The 16,817-nt window shown below is 36.4% G+C and overlaps 1 protein-coding gene across 10 annotated transcripts in view; it reads right to left on the reverse strand.

The window, feature by feature from the left end:
• Positions 1-785: 785 nt before the first annotated feature.
• SLIT2 (slit guidance ligand 2) overlaps positions 786-16,817 on the reverse strand; it is a 265,913-nt gene continuing 249,881 nt past the window's right edge. For 7 of the 10 annotated variants that reach the window (XM_071556723.1, XM_071556716.1, XM_071556715.1 and 4 more), the window contains 4 exons: positions 14,549-14,703; positions 8,100-8,388; positions 3,702-3,913; positions 786-2,621 (listed from right to left, as the gene is read on the reverse strand). In XM_071556723.1, the coding sequence (XP_071412824.1) occupies positions 2,380-2,621; positions 3,702-3,913; positions 8,100-8,388; positions 14,549-14,703 (898 nt within the window). In that variant the 3' untranslated portion in view covers positions 786-2,379. Of the gene's footprint in view, positions 2,622-3,249; positions 3,339-3,701; positions 3,914-8,099; positions 8,389-14,548; positions 14,704-16,817 lie in introns of all 10 variants that reach the window. The other 3 variants (XM_071556724.1, XM_071556721.1, XM_071556725.1) reach the window with 3 other exon arrangements.

Raw genomic sequence — 16,817 nt, forward strand, 5'->3', positions numbered from 1 at the left:
GTCCCTCTCTTGCTGGCCTCAGGATCACCAGCAGCTGCTTGCATTGCTTGAATATCAGTACAAAGTTCTTTCTCTGCAAATATGAGGGCAACAAGCAATCCAACTCCAGAGAGCTGGCACAGGGACTTAGGGCTCCCAGGGATCTCTCCATATTCGAGAGTGCTATATAAGGACTGTTAGGCAAAAATGCCTTCTTTCTCCTCAGAGCTACCCCTGTTTACAGCAGATTATATAGCAGTCATAGAAGATGCAAAGGCAGCCTAGTGACAAAGGCTTTTTCATTGGATATTTAAACAAATTCTAATGTTGACTAAGTAATAAATACAGAATTATTTGTAAAAAAAATATATTATAGAAGAGAAACTTGGTTGAGTATCATCCAATCCAATTGCTTAAATTTAAAATACTTAGCCAAAGATTAGTGATAATGACTCTTTCTCAAGGATTAAATTTCTTGCAAGAACAACAGTCAAATTGCCATTTTTATAACCATTAAAGTATTAGGATAGACTCAGTTTGCCTTTTCCTGCAGCCTACTTTAAGGTTTTTCTTAAAGTTTGTACAAGTTCATCTGAGTTCATAATGAACAGACATTTTCAGTTGTCACTGCCTCTAGGTGTAATAGTCACAAGATAATTCTTTCTTCAGATTTTCAGCAATGAATACACTGGATCTAGGGTTGGGTTTTATTCTGCTTTTTACCAAATATTGTTTGCAACAGATGCTTAATTAAAGGCTGCTAAACAATTTAAACTTCTCAGAAGAATACAAATAAAAGCTGTAAATGAAGTAAATATCTGTTTAATTTACAAACATCAGTAGCATTACTGATATCAGTCCAAATATGACAAAGCACACTGCATTACACATGTACATCTAACTTTTTTGTAAAAAAAATAATAAAATAAAATTGAAAAACATCTGAATTTTTACAGGGTACCCTGGGTTTTACTGAAAGAAGAACACAACCCACTATTGATTACCAATTCTACAATATAATTTAGCAGCAACATGTTAACATGGGAAACATTAGGGCAGTAAAGTAGTTTTATTATTTGGGGAAAGTCACAGTTCTTGATAGCACAGCCTTTTTTTCTTTTTTTATATAAAAGGTAAAGAGCTCCATGGGAATATTAATTTATAAAGATCTATCTTCTAATGTCATTTTCTACACGCCATCTTATTTTCTGTAAGTATTGCATATAGGGAAAATTAACTTCTCTACAATTGCCATCTAGTGTAAAGACATTTTCTGTCATACATTACAGGTTCTTGGAAAGTGTCCTGAATATCTGCTGTATGTGAAACTGCAGATTGTCACCACTTTCAATTCAGTGACACCAAGTGGTCAGATTCTAAGGAAAAGGGAATGGAAAGGAAAAAATAGACTGAAAACATTTACCCCAAGAAGACATGCTACGTTAGTTCTATTGCAAAAAATCTTGATTTTTAAGTCCTTTAAAAAAAATTACAAAAATACTGGGACAAATATAAATTAATATATATTAAAGCATTGAAAAACAGTAAAAGGGATGGCCTAAAAGGGTTAAGTACAAAGTACTTTGATACAATAAATATTTCTCAGTGAAACCAAATACTGTATAGAGTTGTTTAGAACTCATAGAAACAGAAATCCATATTATTACTAATTTATCCATCAATAATCTATTTTATCATCCCCCAAACATTTATATTACAAAGAATTAATACTGGAAAAGGGAAGATAAACACTTTTTTATACTTCTTTTGCTAACATGCTGACATAAAAGTATACATCATCAGGAGATTTCAGGATTATAGTATATTCTTATATCTCCCATTTCCCATTCATTAAATGGGACCCCATCTTCTCAAGATGCTTAGTAATTCCAAAAGACAAAATGTGTTTCAATCAATTGTTATATCTGTGTAATCTGATTCTTTTTGCTTATAAGGCTTCCTCCTCCATGGGTAAGTGACTGGTATGGTCTGTCAAGACAATAAAATACACGAAAGTGAAAAACCAAGCCTTGTGTTCTGGTCAATTTTTCATCTCTGAGCTGTTAAGTTGAAAGTCACATGTGTATAGTGTCAGTGTATCTTCAGCATGTTATAAAGAAGAATCCATGTTAAAAGCAGTTAAAATTTCCCATCTCTGTTGCAATGTTACCAGGTCTTTTTTTTTTTTCTTCAAAGGTCCTCTTGGGTATGAGAAGTCTCAGTTCAAGCACTTGAATCTTTTTTTTTTCAATGAAGAAAAAAGTCTTTATTCTCATAATAAAAATAAGTCTGTTCTGTATTTTACAATATATTTCAAATATTTCCACTATGAAGCATTAATTAGTCCGACACAGTCAATAAGTATACAACATTTTCAAAAGACAAGTGTGACAGGGACACTTAGGAAGGACAATTTGTACAGCCACACTTCACAACTTTTTCAACCTCGTCCACAAACGACGACCCGTCAGTGCATTCAAAGGAATATTTCCGTCTCTTGCTCCGTAGTGGCGCACAGCACTGCCCAGTTGAACAGCCTCCTTTACATTCTAGTCTCGATACCTTCTTGGTCGTCTGGCACGCAGCATACCCTTGCTGCTTTTGGTAGTAATCTCGGACTCGTTCCCCTCGACAAGAGATTTCTGTAGAAAACAACATTTAAAATAAGAGATACATTGCTACGGAAGGTGCTGGGTTACTATTTGCAGTTGGGATTGATATCTTAAATTTTGAGTTACTGTATGTTGGAAAATAGTGGTTCTTCCAAAAGTAATTTGATTAATGCTAGATTTTGTTCCCTATACCTCCTATTTTCAGTAGAGCTTATATTATGTATATGTAAACCATAAATACGAAGCTATTACAATGACAAGAAAATTGGAAGCTTAAATCTTTTCCTCTTTTATAAAAATACACATCTTCTGTTTCTACATTGCTTGCAGCTGGTTCTGTTTACCATAGGGAAATGTTTCAGAGAGCATGCAATTTAATTTATTAGACCTGGAGTTTATATTATTCAAACTCTTATTTAATATAAGTTGCATTCCACTAACTTCATAAATTACTGAGGTAATAAAGCCTGCTAAAAATGAGACATCTGTTAAAAGTTCTACAACTATATTCTTCTATTCTACTCACATCTAGGTACAATACAAAATAAATGCCATCTGGGGTAAGGGAAGGAGAGGGAGAGGGAGAGGGAGCACTTTGATAGACAAAAGAAAAAGAAAAAGGTAGGGGGAAAAGTTATCCTGTTTTCATCCATCTCACCTGCATAATTCGCTGTGATAAATCAGTTGAAGCTGAGAGGTCAAAAGTAGAGTTTGTGATAAAACTAGGAGCAGAATCATTGGATTTGGCTTCTCAGTTGCAGAAGGTAGAGAAACAATAAATACAGAAAGATACAGCAGGTAAAAGGTAATAGTTAAATATAGTAAAAATGAGTTTCTGAATAAAGGCAAAAAAAAAAGAAATTTTTCACAGCAAAACATTTGATGAAAAAATCCTCAAAATGTAACCAAATTCATGGGAAAGGTTTGATCTTTCTCTCACCAAGACAAATTCTTATGGTAGAAAAAGAAAAGCAACAAATGTGTGTGTTGTGGGAAAAAAAAAAATCTGGTCATGTTTTTTGGCTGTTCATGTGTTTGGCTGTTCATGTTTTAATAAAAAAAAAAACTGTTTTGTAAGATCACCACAATGACAATAATTATTTTTTTTACCTTTATCACAGCTGTCCCCCGTGTATCCGCTGCTGCATTCGCAATATGGTTTCCCAAGTCCTGAAAGCCTACATTTGCCATGTTTACACCTGATGGATTGGCAGGGGTTAAACAGCATTTCCTCTTCATCACAGAGGACTCCCCCATGTCCCTGCAGGCATTTACAACTGTATGAAAACGCATTGATCGGCAAGCAGGTACCATGCACACATCTACAGGGGAAACAAGCCCAAGAGAATAAAAATAAATTATTCATCAAAGTTCAGGCTAAGCAACATTAACTACAAATACTTTGGACTGTACTCAGAAGAAATTGCTTTTGTTCTAATGGACTTTTTCAGTGAGATGCAGTGAAGTAGTTTAATTGGTATGCAGGTTTACACAAAAACTGCAGTACTGAAACTCTCTCTCACCAGAAAATAGCCACTGTAGATGTGTTATGGAAGACTTTTATAGGCCACAGTTACTAAAACAACATTTTTTGTCTACCTAGATCTTCAGCATGCTTTTGAGAACACAGCAAAATCAAGCCAAAGAGAAAGGATACTCACCTGAAAGCCTGGATCATGAACCATTTAAAGAAAACCCCATATTGTCAATCGTGAAGTATGGGGCTCCCAGCACAAGGACAGCTCAGGCACTTCCTGCCAGAAATTTTTCTGACCCAAGCAATTGTAGTTTCAAAGCTGAACCTGTTCTTCCACTTGAAATACATTAGTCTGCATTGCCAACTGCCAGTAGAAGGTCTTAAAATGTATGAGGCAGGTTTTTACTTCACTGCAAGCCTACGGCACTCACCCAGTACTCATGCAAAAACTCCCATTAGATGACGTTGTGTATTATCAAATCTCACCCAAAGTGATTACACCAGCTAATCTCGCAGTTGAGAGTTGGTAAAAATTTATGGCAGGGTCAAATCTTGTTAAACAAAAAAGACTGTGAGTAAAGTTGCATCTGCTCAGTTCTGATTAGGGGAACACACAGTTGGTCTGACTTCTCTGAGAGAGAGGTGGTGCTTCCCAAAAGGAGGATGTTTAACTGCCTGGTCCTAGGTGTGAGGTGAACACTGGGGGATTTCATCTGAAAACATCAGCAATGACTTGGAATGAAATTACTTCTGTTTGTTCATTTGGTAGCACAAGGTCAATAACTTTCTGCCTAGAAATAATGTTATTCTCTTTAACTGTTGTCTTGATATATATGTTTTCTATCTACATACTGTTTCCCAAGGAAACACCTGGATATTTCCCCACAGTGAAGACTCCTGTGCAGGGAAGAATGCAATCCTGATGTTGAAGACCACAGCCACCCTTCCTGATGTTTCTCTTCTCTAGTGTTTTTCCTCTCTATATTGTAAGATCCTTGAGGTCACAACATCCTTAGTAGGCTGTGGCAGCCACCTAAATAAATTAAAAGCTTTAGATTAAAAAAAAAATAATTTGTTTAAGTTTGAAGATGACAACAATTCACCTAAAATTGCATGCCATTGTAAAAGAAGAATTGTCTTAAGAGTAACATTTGATTTTGAAATTTTTTTGATAATATACCCTGTATTCCTGGAGACTTTTTTCTTTGTTCTTTACTCCTCCAGTACAATAAGATAACTGGTAAATTTGAAAAGTGCACAGTATTTTTTAACTTTGAAAAACTTGCATTAACTATTTAAAACTTTTATTTTATGAAGAGCAACAAGTTCCCCTCATTAATAAAATCTGCATTTATGAAATCTGCATTACAATTTTGCATCTGTACCTTTAATTTAGGCATGGTACAACTTGAGAGGAAAAAACAGTATGGAGAGTCAGTCAGGATATTAAAAAAGAAGGCACAACATCTAGCCTCCATTTACATAACCAGTTTGGGATCCACAATTTCCAATATAAAACTAATAGCTTAAGCACCTCCAACTTTCCTATTACTCTGTATTTTGAAGCAATTGTGTTGCCTACAAAAATTATGAATTGTTCCTGTGACTGAAGTCTGATATTCCAAGACTTATTAAGCAATTTAAAATTGAGGGCTTACACAGTATCACAGGGCAAATAGCTTTTGTTTAGTTTTCATTATGTTCAGCATTTGATCTGTTCATTATTTGCAAAACATCTGCTTTTAGGACATCTGATCTACAAAGTGACTCAGGTGACACTGACATCATGTCATATTCTATACAGACTGCTTTAGATATCAAAGCAATCTGTGTCAGGATCTTTGACAAAGCTTTGCTTGACTTAGAAGATGATTAAATCTTAGCTAATGCCAGCTCTCATACTTTTGTTTCCACCTGCTCTTTGGAGCCCTAAATTTCATCTTCAGACTCTACTGAAAGGAACATCAAGCTAAGTGCAAAGTCTTGGGCACAGTTTCATCTCATCTAATTTTAGGTACCTATGTCAGGCACTCAAGTTAGATGTATAATTGCCATAAGTTCCACACAGTCATGGAGAGAAATGAACTTACCATCCAGAGGGTGCTTAGACAACTTGGGCTCTGATTTACTCTTTGAAATGTATTTATTCCTTGACTAATTAGAGAACAAAGTTTGGTCAATATGTTTGGAATTCAAGCACCTGGATTTAGGCAAAATAAATTTAAATCTTAAGCCTATTCATGAAATGTAGGGATCTCTAAAAGATCACCTATAATTTTGAAGCAGCGATCATAGTTACAATTGTGTTTCTCAGATAAAGCAGATTTTATATTGCATTAGAAGGAGACAATGTATCTATTCAATAAACAAAATTTAGAGATGAATCAAGAAATATGGAACCAAAATCCCCAGGAACTAAACAACAAAAAATCCTCCTTTGAAATAAACAATTTTGGTTTGGCTTTCTCTCTTAAAAGCTCACAGCGCTGTAAATAGCTGGAACAAACCTAATATCTTCAAGAGCAAATAAAATACTAATGCTGTGCTCACTTAACTCTAGCTTTGATATTGCCTGTACCTGATATTGATAACCTTGTAATTTACTGCAAAAAAGCACTCAGGTTGGGGGCTAATGTGCACAGTTATAAGAACCTATGAACAACCTAACATTTCAAGGACAGTTTAAAGAAATTCTTTGGCTTTTCTTACAGGAAAACTTGTGGTTACAATTTGATGTTATTTTTGCTCCTAAAGTATAAAATGAGTATGATAAAAGTTGCATTTGTATTTTTTAACCTTCTGTGACTTGCTTTCTTTAAAATTACTGTGAAAGAGGACAGGGTAAGAAAGAGACCCGTAAACAATGAAATGCTATAATGACATGCTTGAAAAATTCACTCGTAGCTCTGGGAAGAGTTCAAAACTTAATGGTACTGAAAGAGTCTATAAGCAATGTAAACAATGCCAATGGCATTGTAAAGCATGCTAACTGCTGTGTAAAGCTTTAAAGGGTCAGACTCTCCACACACTATCTGAAAAGATCATTTGAACATAATTTTATATGGGAGTTGAAAATCATCTCTCAGCAAACTCAGGCCACTTGTCCTTAAAAGTCAAAAGTTACCTTGGCCAGAGCACTGAAAAAACCTGCAGCCAGAAACCCCAAGCAGGCCTCTGTTACTCTACCAACAAAAAACCCCAAAAAAAAAAAAAAAAAGGAAAGGAGAAGTTTTTTTCCAAGCTGCAGTGAGGCCAGTAGTAAGGACAAAAAGAATGACATCTTATTGCCCCTAGATCAATAAATCCCGAAGAATTTTGAACTTCTGAAGTTTCTGATCTTGTGCTGGGAGTCCATAAACCAAAAAATCGAATGTATCTCTGCAGTAAATTTAAAAGATCTGTATGCACAGATATCAGTATTGTCATATACACACACATATATGTATCTTCTTCTCTCTCTACACATTTACATACATGAACCTGTCTATAGACATATATAAAATGTTCAAACTAGAATTAGCAAATAGAATTAGCACACAAGGACTTAAACAGATATTTACCATAAAGATCAAAATCTATTTTCCTGCTAAAACCTGGGGTACTATGAAAATTTAGAATAGTAAATATATCTATTGCATCAATTTTAAACATAGGAGAGAATATTAACAATATTATTATTTCCTTATTCTATACAACTATAAGTAAGCAAATAGAATTTTTTCCTTTTGCAACTTCTAAATGTTTTTTTACCAAGGGTCATAGCAACACTTGCATCAGTGCAACTCATACAGAAGGCCATTCAGAAGTATGCAAGAGCACCTCGCAGCCTTTAAGCAGAACTGCTCCCTTAACTGGGTACTTTCCCTCATTAGTTTTATGGAAAGAATATACTATAACCAGAATGCTCTTTACACTTTTACATGCCCCAGTTATTTTCTTTCTCTCAAGTGTGAACTTTTATGAAAAAAATACACATAACAGGAGACTTATATGTATAATATACTACTGTTCTGTCTTGAGGAAAGACATACTTATTTCCAAGACACGGGTCGTTAGTTTGTTGATCACAGAGGGGTCCAGTCCATCCTCCTTCGCACTCACAGGAAAAGCCTGACTGGCTGGTAGCATGGCATGTACCATGCACACAAACTTTCTTATGACAAGGCTCGCAGCCTGGCAGAATTCCCACTTGCAGGGGCACATTTCTGAAGTCCTGCAGTTCACTGTTGATATACAGATTACGAATGCAACCATGAAAGCTGGTGCCGTTCTGTCCCGGAGACTGGCGCAAAGCTGCTATGTTATTTTTCACAGGCATACCTAGGAAATTAATAACAGCAAATAATCAGTGTAACCATTGTTACAATTTTCTGTACCATTTTCTCATCTTCTAAACATTTTAAAAGAAATATTTCTTCTTAGTTAATTATTCTTAGATATTCAGACTACAACCATGAACAATAATCTAGAGAGGAACAATCAATTGGAAATTGTGCTGGTTGTCAAATATGCATGTAAATCAACTCCAAACCTGTAAGTCTCCGGGACACACTTAAGAGATGTGTATAAGACCTCATCATACAAGAAGCTCAAAACTGTGAAAAGGTCAGCTAGATGTCTGGTTTTGAGTTAGTGAAGTTAAGTACAGGTTAGAACACAATTTCTGAATCCCAGAAAAACAAAAGCTGTTGAAATTTAGCAGCTGATATATAATTATTTTTTAAGCTAAGATACTCAAATCCAGAAGCATTAGTAGGACCAGTTCATCAAACTGGAGCTGGCATGCACATTTCAAATGCGAAATTTTGCAATGGAAAATTTCTTGGAAAGAAAAGTTCAACACATGAGGTTCCATTACTTTCAAAAATACTTTTGTTTAGCATGTCTTGAAAACAGGTTAATAAAACTATTAGCCACTCATAGTTTGCCATTACAGTTTAAAACAGTCAATAACAAGAATAATTCAACATTAAACTACTCGTGTATGTATTTCTAGGTAGTGCAAATGCCCCCAATGTTGACCATTTTCAGGATAATTCCTCAGTTACAGTCTTTAATTTTTACAGGTGTAATTAGAGCAGTAGGTATATGTGATGCAGTTATCCTATTATGATCAGTTAATCAATTAAGATTAATTCAGAAGGAACATTACTATTAAACCTTGTTTTCTTGTAAATATGAAGTTTCTTCTACTCCTACCTTATTTTTTAATTTTTTTTAACTTATTGCCAACATATTGACCTATAGTAGGTAGTCCTTAAGATACTGCTTCCCCATAATGAAGACACAAATGCCTAAATACCTCCTGAGACCCATGAACAGAGGAAAATAAAGTGCACTGAGCATTAGAAGAGGACCTGTTTACCTGAAAATAAATATTCTTATTAACTGCATGGGTTTATTCCTAGGCAAAATTAACAGTTTTCATTCTGGTACTTATATAATGACAGAAGGCAGCAATGTTCTGCATAGTTGCTCCTTAACCATGTAAACTGATATTTCTAATGATTTTCTGTAGTTACTCTAAACAATTAAGAGTAATGCAGAAGTGCTGTGCAACCTAAGGAAGTAGACCTGCCTTTCATTTAGAGGTTATTGTAATTTCATTTGTACTAGGCTTCAGTGATTACAGAAACGAACATTACCGCATCCATACTGTTGAAGAGCCTAATCTTATCAGCTAAGTAAATGTAATGGGTTTGTGTGGCAAGGTTCTGGGGAGGCTACAGGGGTGGCTTCTCTGAGAAGCTGCCAGAAGCTTCCCCCTTGTCTGACAGAGACAGTGCCAGCCAGCCTCAGGATGGACCTGCTGCTGGACAAGGCCAAGCCCATCAGTGACGGTGGTAATATCTCTGTGACAACATATCTAAAAAAGAAAAAAGCCCAAACAAGTTATTGTACAAAAGTAATTGCGGCCAGACAGAAGAAGTGAGAACATGTGAGAGGAACAGCTCTGTAGACACCAAGGTCAGTGAGAAGGAGGGGGTGGAGGTGCTCTAGGTGCTGGAGCTGAGATTCTCTGCAGTCCATGGTGCCGACCATAGTGAAGGAGGCTGTCCCTGTGCAGCCCATTGACATCCACGAGGGAGGAGATATTCACCTGCAGCCCCTGGAGGAGCCCCATGCCAAAGCTCAAAAACAGACTGTGACCCTGTGGGAAGCCTGCATTGGAGTGGATTCCTGGAGGGACCTGTGGAACTCTGAAGAGAGGAGCCCACGTTGGAGCAGGTTTTCTGTTGGGACTTGTGACCCTGTGGGGAACCCACACTAGAGCAGCCTGTTCCTAAAGGACTGCATCCTGTGGAAAAAAAAAAAAGGCACTCGTGCTGCAGCAATTTGCATGGAACTGCAGCCCATGGGAAGGACTCACATTGGAGAAGTTTGTGGAGAACTGTCTCCCACTGGAGGGAACCCATGCTAGAACTGAGGAAGGACTCCTCTCCCTAAGGAGAAAGCAGTGGCAGAAACAACATGTGATGAACTGGCCATAACCCACATTCCTTGTCTACCTGTGTTGCTTGAGGAAAGGATGTAGAAAATCAGGAAAAGTTAAGCCTGTGAAGGAGGGAGGGGAGGGAGGAGAGTGTCTTTAGGAATTGTTTTACTTCTCATTATCCTACTGTGAATTTGAGTGGTAATAAATTAAATTAATTTCTTCAAGTTGAGTCTGTTTTGCTCGTGAGAGTAATCAGTGTGTCACCTCTCCCTGTCCCTACCTCAACTCATGAGATTTCATTATATTTTCTCTCCCCTGTCAAGGAGAAGGGTGATAGAGTGGGTTTGGTGGGCAACTGACAACTAGCCCACATCAAACTACCACATTCAAATAGTCTTGGAACTCTTATATTAAAGGACTCAGACTGCAAACAATCGTGAGTTTCCATTTCCTCTTATCTACTTGCCATATTCCCAAATTAGGGGCAAGGCAGTGTCAAGGCCCCTTCACACTGATATCTCCCTTGAAAGCAACACTTAGCAAATGTTTAGGCATATGGCTTGAAGTATCTCATTGCAGAACAGATGCACTGAAATTATCCTTTGTAAAAATAAAAGGTGTATAAAACTAAGCAATGCAACACTAAAGTAGATGTTACACTTGTCAAGAAATTTAGATGTGATTTCTGGGAACCATAAGCATGTATGATACCAGGTAATAGCAGGTATATCACACATGATTCAGAGAATTTTTTTTAATAGTCTCTAAGAAGGAAGACATTTGGAAGCACAATGCAAGCATATACACAAGCTTTAAGCTTATATACCTTTTGCTTCTTCTAGCAAGTTACCAAATGTTAGAAGGCCAAAGTGTGGGCAAAAGTTTTAGCAATATTTTTTATATAATTTTTATATAGATGTTCGTTACCAGTTAGGAAAGCACTGCCATAGAAACAATGCAGACAAATATTTCAGATCTATTTCTGGCAAGGTAAGAGAGTAGTTCCCACCCCCTTTTAAGCTTTTGGTCACTGAACCTGACTGTAGGTAAATTACTGCTCAAGGAGGTAAATGGTAAGATCTCTATTAAATAACAGTCATACAGTAAAACTGTCAAAATGAGTATCTCATTCTAGAAGATGCTAGAACAGAGCAGACACAAATAAGAAGCAGCTGATACCCTACCTGTCTCAGAAATAGGGACATTCATGAAACAAGGGGCCACTCTCAACCAGTAAAATATGCTCTAATTTCTAACAGAAGAATGTGAAGTATCAGTGATGTCTGTGACTCCTTTGAAGAATTTTTGAGAAGAAACAGATTGTCCCTTAAGACTTCTTACAAAAAGCTATGGGCTTTCAATATGATTTACTGAAATTTGTTATAAAAAGACTGAAAAATATCCAGTGTGTGTATCCTGACCACACAAAACAGCCATACAGCTGGAAAACAGTAAAAACCAAAAAAACAAAAGACAAAAACCCAATCAATTATCTCAGTTTCACTAAAAATAATGTTAAACTACCCCTTCCAAACCAACATAAATATTGTGACCCCAAAGTAGCATTAAAAAACAAACAAACAAAAAGTTGCGGGAGCAAGGAGAGAGGGAATGAGAGGGAATTAAAGAGAATGAAAGTGCACACTCTACAAGGGCTTGCTGTTAAGTCTGAATTTCATCCTGCCAACTGAGGTGATGCTTATCAGAAATGCCATTTTAACAGGAAAGTGGCAAGAGTAAGTGTAAGCTACGTGAAGATATAGGTGTCAAACTAAGACTTTGGCAAAGATAAAAATACTGCATAAAATCCTAGTGAGAATTTAAGTTCTTAACTGATGGAAATGTGTGATCAAATTCTCTAAAAAATCTAGGTACAGTTGGATAAGAAAAAATTTATTGACTCTCAAAAAGATGGTTAATATAAGGACAGAAGAGTGCAAATTAACTGCCTCAAGAATTAAAAAAAAATCCTAAGTAGATAAATTAGATAAACATAGATAAAGAACAGAAAATCTTAAGAGCTGACTATCAACTTATTGGAGTTTTTTCCTTTATTTTTTTGTAATGCACTTCTAATATTGGTTTTCATTCTTTTTTGGGGTCAACATTTTCCATGACAGCAGAAATAATTGCTTGGAGCCTGAATGTGAAGAATTGAAATAGAAGAAATGCAGGACCTCTCTAAAGAATATGCGCTAGAATGAAAAAGGCTGATGCTCTTAGGAATCAAATCACTAAATTTCCAAAATTTATTCTTCTTATACTTTAAAATAAGAAGGCAGAATAGTAATATACTCCTAATGGAGACACAGATTTTCAATGTGAAGAAGCAAGGAAGAGAATCATATGTCACAAACCATCATCTCAGTGTTCAGAATGTGCCCAGAATAAATGTTTATAGTTGGCAGTGTAGCCTCATTTCTTCAAAAGGTGCCTGTAATAGAGGGCGGACTGTTCTGCACTAAGCTCAGCTTTCAAGTAGTATAATTGTCTGCAGCAGTCATTAAACAAACTGATGTTGACAACACAAGTAAACAGGCACACAGTGACTTATTACAAGCAGGACCACCTCTTCTCCCAGCATAGGATACCATGTAAACAACAGAAGTGATACACATGAAAAAATGCAATGTGCTTCCACAGAGCAATCCTTCGAAGATTCATGATATGAAGCAATTTTAAAGGCAGCTAATACAATTGATAATTCTTTTTTTTTCTGTTGGTATGCAGAGTGATGACTCACACTGAATTGTCTTGTAATACTTCCCATTTTAGATGGAAGGAGGCAATGACAAAATCTGAAAAGATCTGACAAAAATCTGAGGTGTTTCACATAAAGAATGGAAATTTTCAGACAAAAGTCATGTTACTCCTCATCACTTGTAACTGAGGCACTGGTTGTACAGTTTCATATCAGAAATAGTTAATACTCGATTGGGAACAAAAGCAGCTGTTTTTATTTTTCATTAGAGGTAAATCTAAGCAAGTACACTGAGCTTTCCTGTGTGTTTAGAAAGAGGATAAATAGCATCTTTTCTAGAGAAAGCAGTCATCTCACAAATGTACTATTAGTAGCAAAATTTTTTGCAAGAAGGCAAGATGCTTAAGTCTAAAAATTATTCTCAGACAAACAAGAGTTCTTAAGAGTTAGACAAAATGAAAAGAAAGTGGGTATTCTTTTCACAGAAACAAACTGATCAGAAGGAGACTTCCTTACATGCCTCCTATAAGAGTGTAAACTAAGTAGAACTTGAAAATTGGTAGAAGATAAGCAGTATTTAAAAACCATGCTGAATCTCAGATCACTGAGACTTGCTGCTAAGGTCAGTAAGGAGGCACAAAGTGGTGGCTGAATTTTCTGACTTTTACTTAGATTACACAGGCCCATCAGGATTCCAGCAGGAACTGATGGTTAAAAGAATGTACTTGAATCCTTAGTTCTACAGAGTAAACTGCAGCAAATGGTCAAAATTTTTTCAAATATTTTAGCTCCACCAGTTTTACTTAAACAAACAAAAACCAAGCCTGGCTACATACTGTGAGGCAACTGTCCAGTTGGTTCCTTTCTTATCTAGTGTTCTAACACAAATCAGCCCTAAACACTAAGATCCGCAGACATAAATTATACTTCATGGCTTTATACCTTGCTATCATTTCCTGCAGATACCTGTACAGTGAAACAGAAATGTGAAACATGAGCAAAATAGAACACTAACATTCTATACTTTCTGAATAGGTGTTACTCAATCTTCATGTAGCTAAACAATGCTAAGCATACTTCTTCAGTATAACAAAAAGCTAAGGAACAGTACAAAACTACAAAATTTTACAATGGTAAAACCCACCCCTTAATTATAAAAGAGCAACAGGTGCAGTTTGAGGACAAACTATTTCTTAAAATTGTAACTATTGAAATTAGCTGCTGACATTTCATCTTAAAGTGTTATGTCAATGAATGAATCTCTTACAAAGTGTTTATTAAAGTGTGTCATCAAAGTAAATTAGCTTTAATACCTCTAGTAAGAAGCAGTAAGATCCTCTTACCTCCTACATACAGCGGAGAATCAAAATTCAGAGTGGATTGTTTGGACAAATTGGTAATTATCTTGGGGCTTCCTCCATCAATAGATAAAGAGAGAATCTGATCCATAGCTAGCAGTTCCACAATGTGGAAATTGCCATCATTAATTGTTTCCACACTGCAAAACAAACATTAATATTAAACAGTTGGTGATCTGGTTAGAACAGTTTTTTACCTTCTTCCCCTTTAACAGTTAATACATTTTCAGAACACAATTTCTCCAGGAGTGCAGTCTTAAAATCTAGCTGTGATTTTAAATGAAGACATACATATATGCTTAAAAGCTAGTACATATAATACCCCTTCTGCAACAATGATCACAGGGCTGGAGTACCTTTTCTGCAAAGATAGGTAGAGAGTTGGGTTTGTTCTACCTGGAGAACAGAAGGCTCTGGGGAGACCGTATAGCAGCTTTTCAATATTCAAAGAGGGCTTATAGGAAAGATAGAGAGACACTTTTTACCAAGGCTGTAGTAACAGGACCAGGGTAACTGTTTCAGACTAAGGGAAGGTAGATTTAGATCAGATAGGATCTACAAAGTAGAAGTGACATAAAGAAAAAGCTCTTCAATATGCAGGTGGATTTAAATGAAACAATGCGACAGGCTGCCAAAGAATTTGTGGACTTCTTATGAGAAATGCTCAAGATCATGTTGGATGGGGCTTTGTGCAACCTCCTCTAGTGGAAGTTGTCCCTGCCCATGGCAAAGAAGGTAGAACTGCATGTGTGTTAAAGGTCCTTTCAAACCTAAACCATTTTATGATCCTGATGTTGCTTTGAGATCGTACTTGCATGTGTGTCTATGTAATCCTACATGTTGCAGAGTACTGAGTTTACATATTTTGCAAATATGAAGGCCTGAGTCAGCTCCAGTGATACATAAATCTAGTATGTCATAGAATATGAAACTGCATCTAATGTAGGCCTGTCAGACAAAATCACATCATTGATCTAGACACTGAGATGAGCAATAAAGTAACTTATCTTTATTTGGTGTACATTTGTGTATTCAGCTTCTGGCTATTACAGTGAATATGATTATTTTGGTTTTTTTGGGTTTTTTTTCCTTGTCTACAAATAACACTTCCTTCTTCTAACTAACAAGCTATGAACTGCTATTAGAAGAATGTCTGAAGGGTGGCAGGCAGAAAATATTTGTTTCGAGCTTGGTCCTTACGCTGTATAAGGGCAAGTCAAATCATGTTACTGGGAACAAGAAATGGCTGCCTATGCTGATCAGCTGCAGTATCCACACAGCAAGAGTTTAAGGGCGGGGTAACCACTCTCCTTGAACTCACTTTAAGTACATCAGAGAAGGAAGAATATCATTACACAATTCTGGGCTTGAACATATCAATGTACTTCCAAAACTTGAAGCCCGTTTTCCGCTGGAGAAATAAGAGCTGAATATATGGCTGCATGGAAGGTATGACAGACAACAAGCTGTCGTCCAGAGACCAGACATTACAACCATTCCCATGAGGGCCTTCATTTGTTTCAGGATATGAACAAATTAGTGAGCTTAAGCCTTTGAAAAAAGTTATTTAAATGAACCATTTCTATGATAGCCTGAGAGGGACCGAACGGTCACATAGTCAGTTAGCTCTTCTCATTGAGAAAGCAGTATAGCTGAAAAGGATAAGCTTCCTAAATCTCAAGGCAAAAATTAAGCAAATTATCTTAAAACATTCTTCGTAGTGTTTTAATTAACTTAACTGCTTTTGTCCTGGAACAGATCAGAAGCACATGTGGTTGTTTACAGCTGTGACACATTAAATAGCTTCTTAGCTGTTTATTACCTACTCCATGTGAACAGCCTCTGCTCAGTGTGGACGAAAGGTCTGCATGGTAGCATGCATGCTTTACGTAAACTCAGCTCTATGGGAAAGTGCAAACACACAACAGAGCAGACGCTGGCACAATAAACACTTTATGGGAGTTGGCAGGAGGGGGGCTGCCAGTTTCTGTGGGGGGAAAGGAAGAGGTCAGGGTTCATCATTCCAAAAGACCCAGGTTTGTTTAAGGTATTAAGAGGTTTGTTTGCTGTCCTCAAGCAATAATAAAGATGGCATGATTAAATTATTTAACACATTTCAATGAATCCAGGAAAGAAAAAGGAGTAAGAAATCAAATTCCTTATGACTTCTCGTTTGCAGGAAGCAAGAAACACTAATATAATGTTCTTGTTTCAAGGAAATTTATGTTATTTTACAACTTAGCAACCTTTCACA

This window comes from Pithys albifrons, chromosome 5, assembly GCF_047495875.1.
Source record: "Pithys albifrons albifrons isolate INPA30051 chromosome 5, PitAlb_v1, whole genome shotgun sequence".
Classification (NCBI taxonomy): Eukaryota; Metazoa; Chordata; class Aves; order Passeriformes; family Thamnophilidae; genus Pithys; species Pithys albifrons.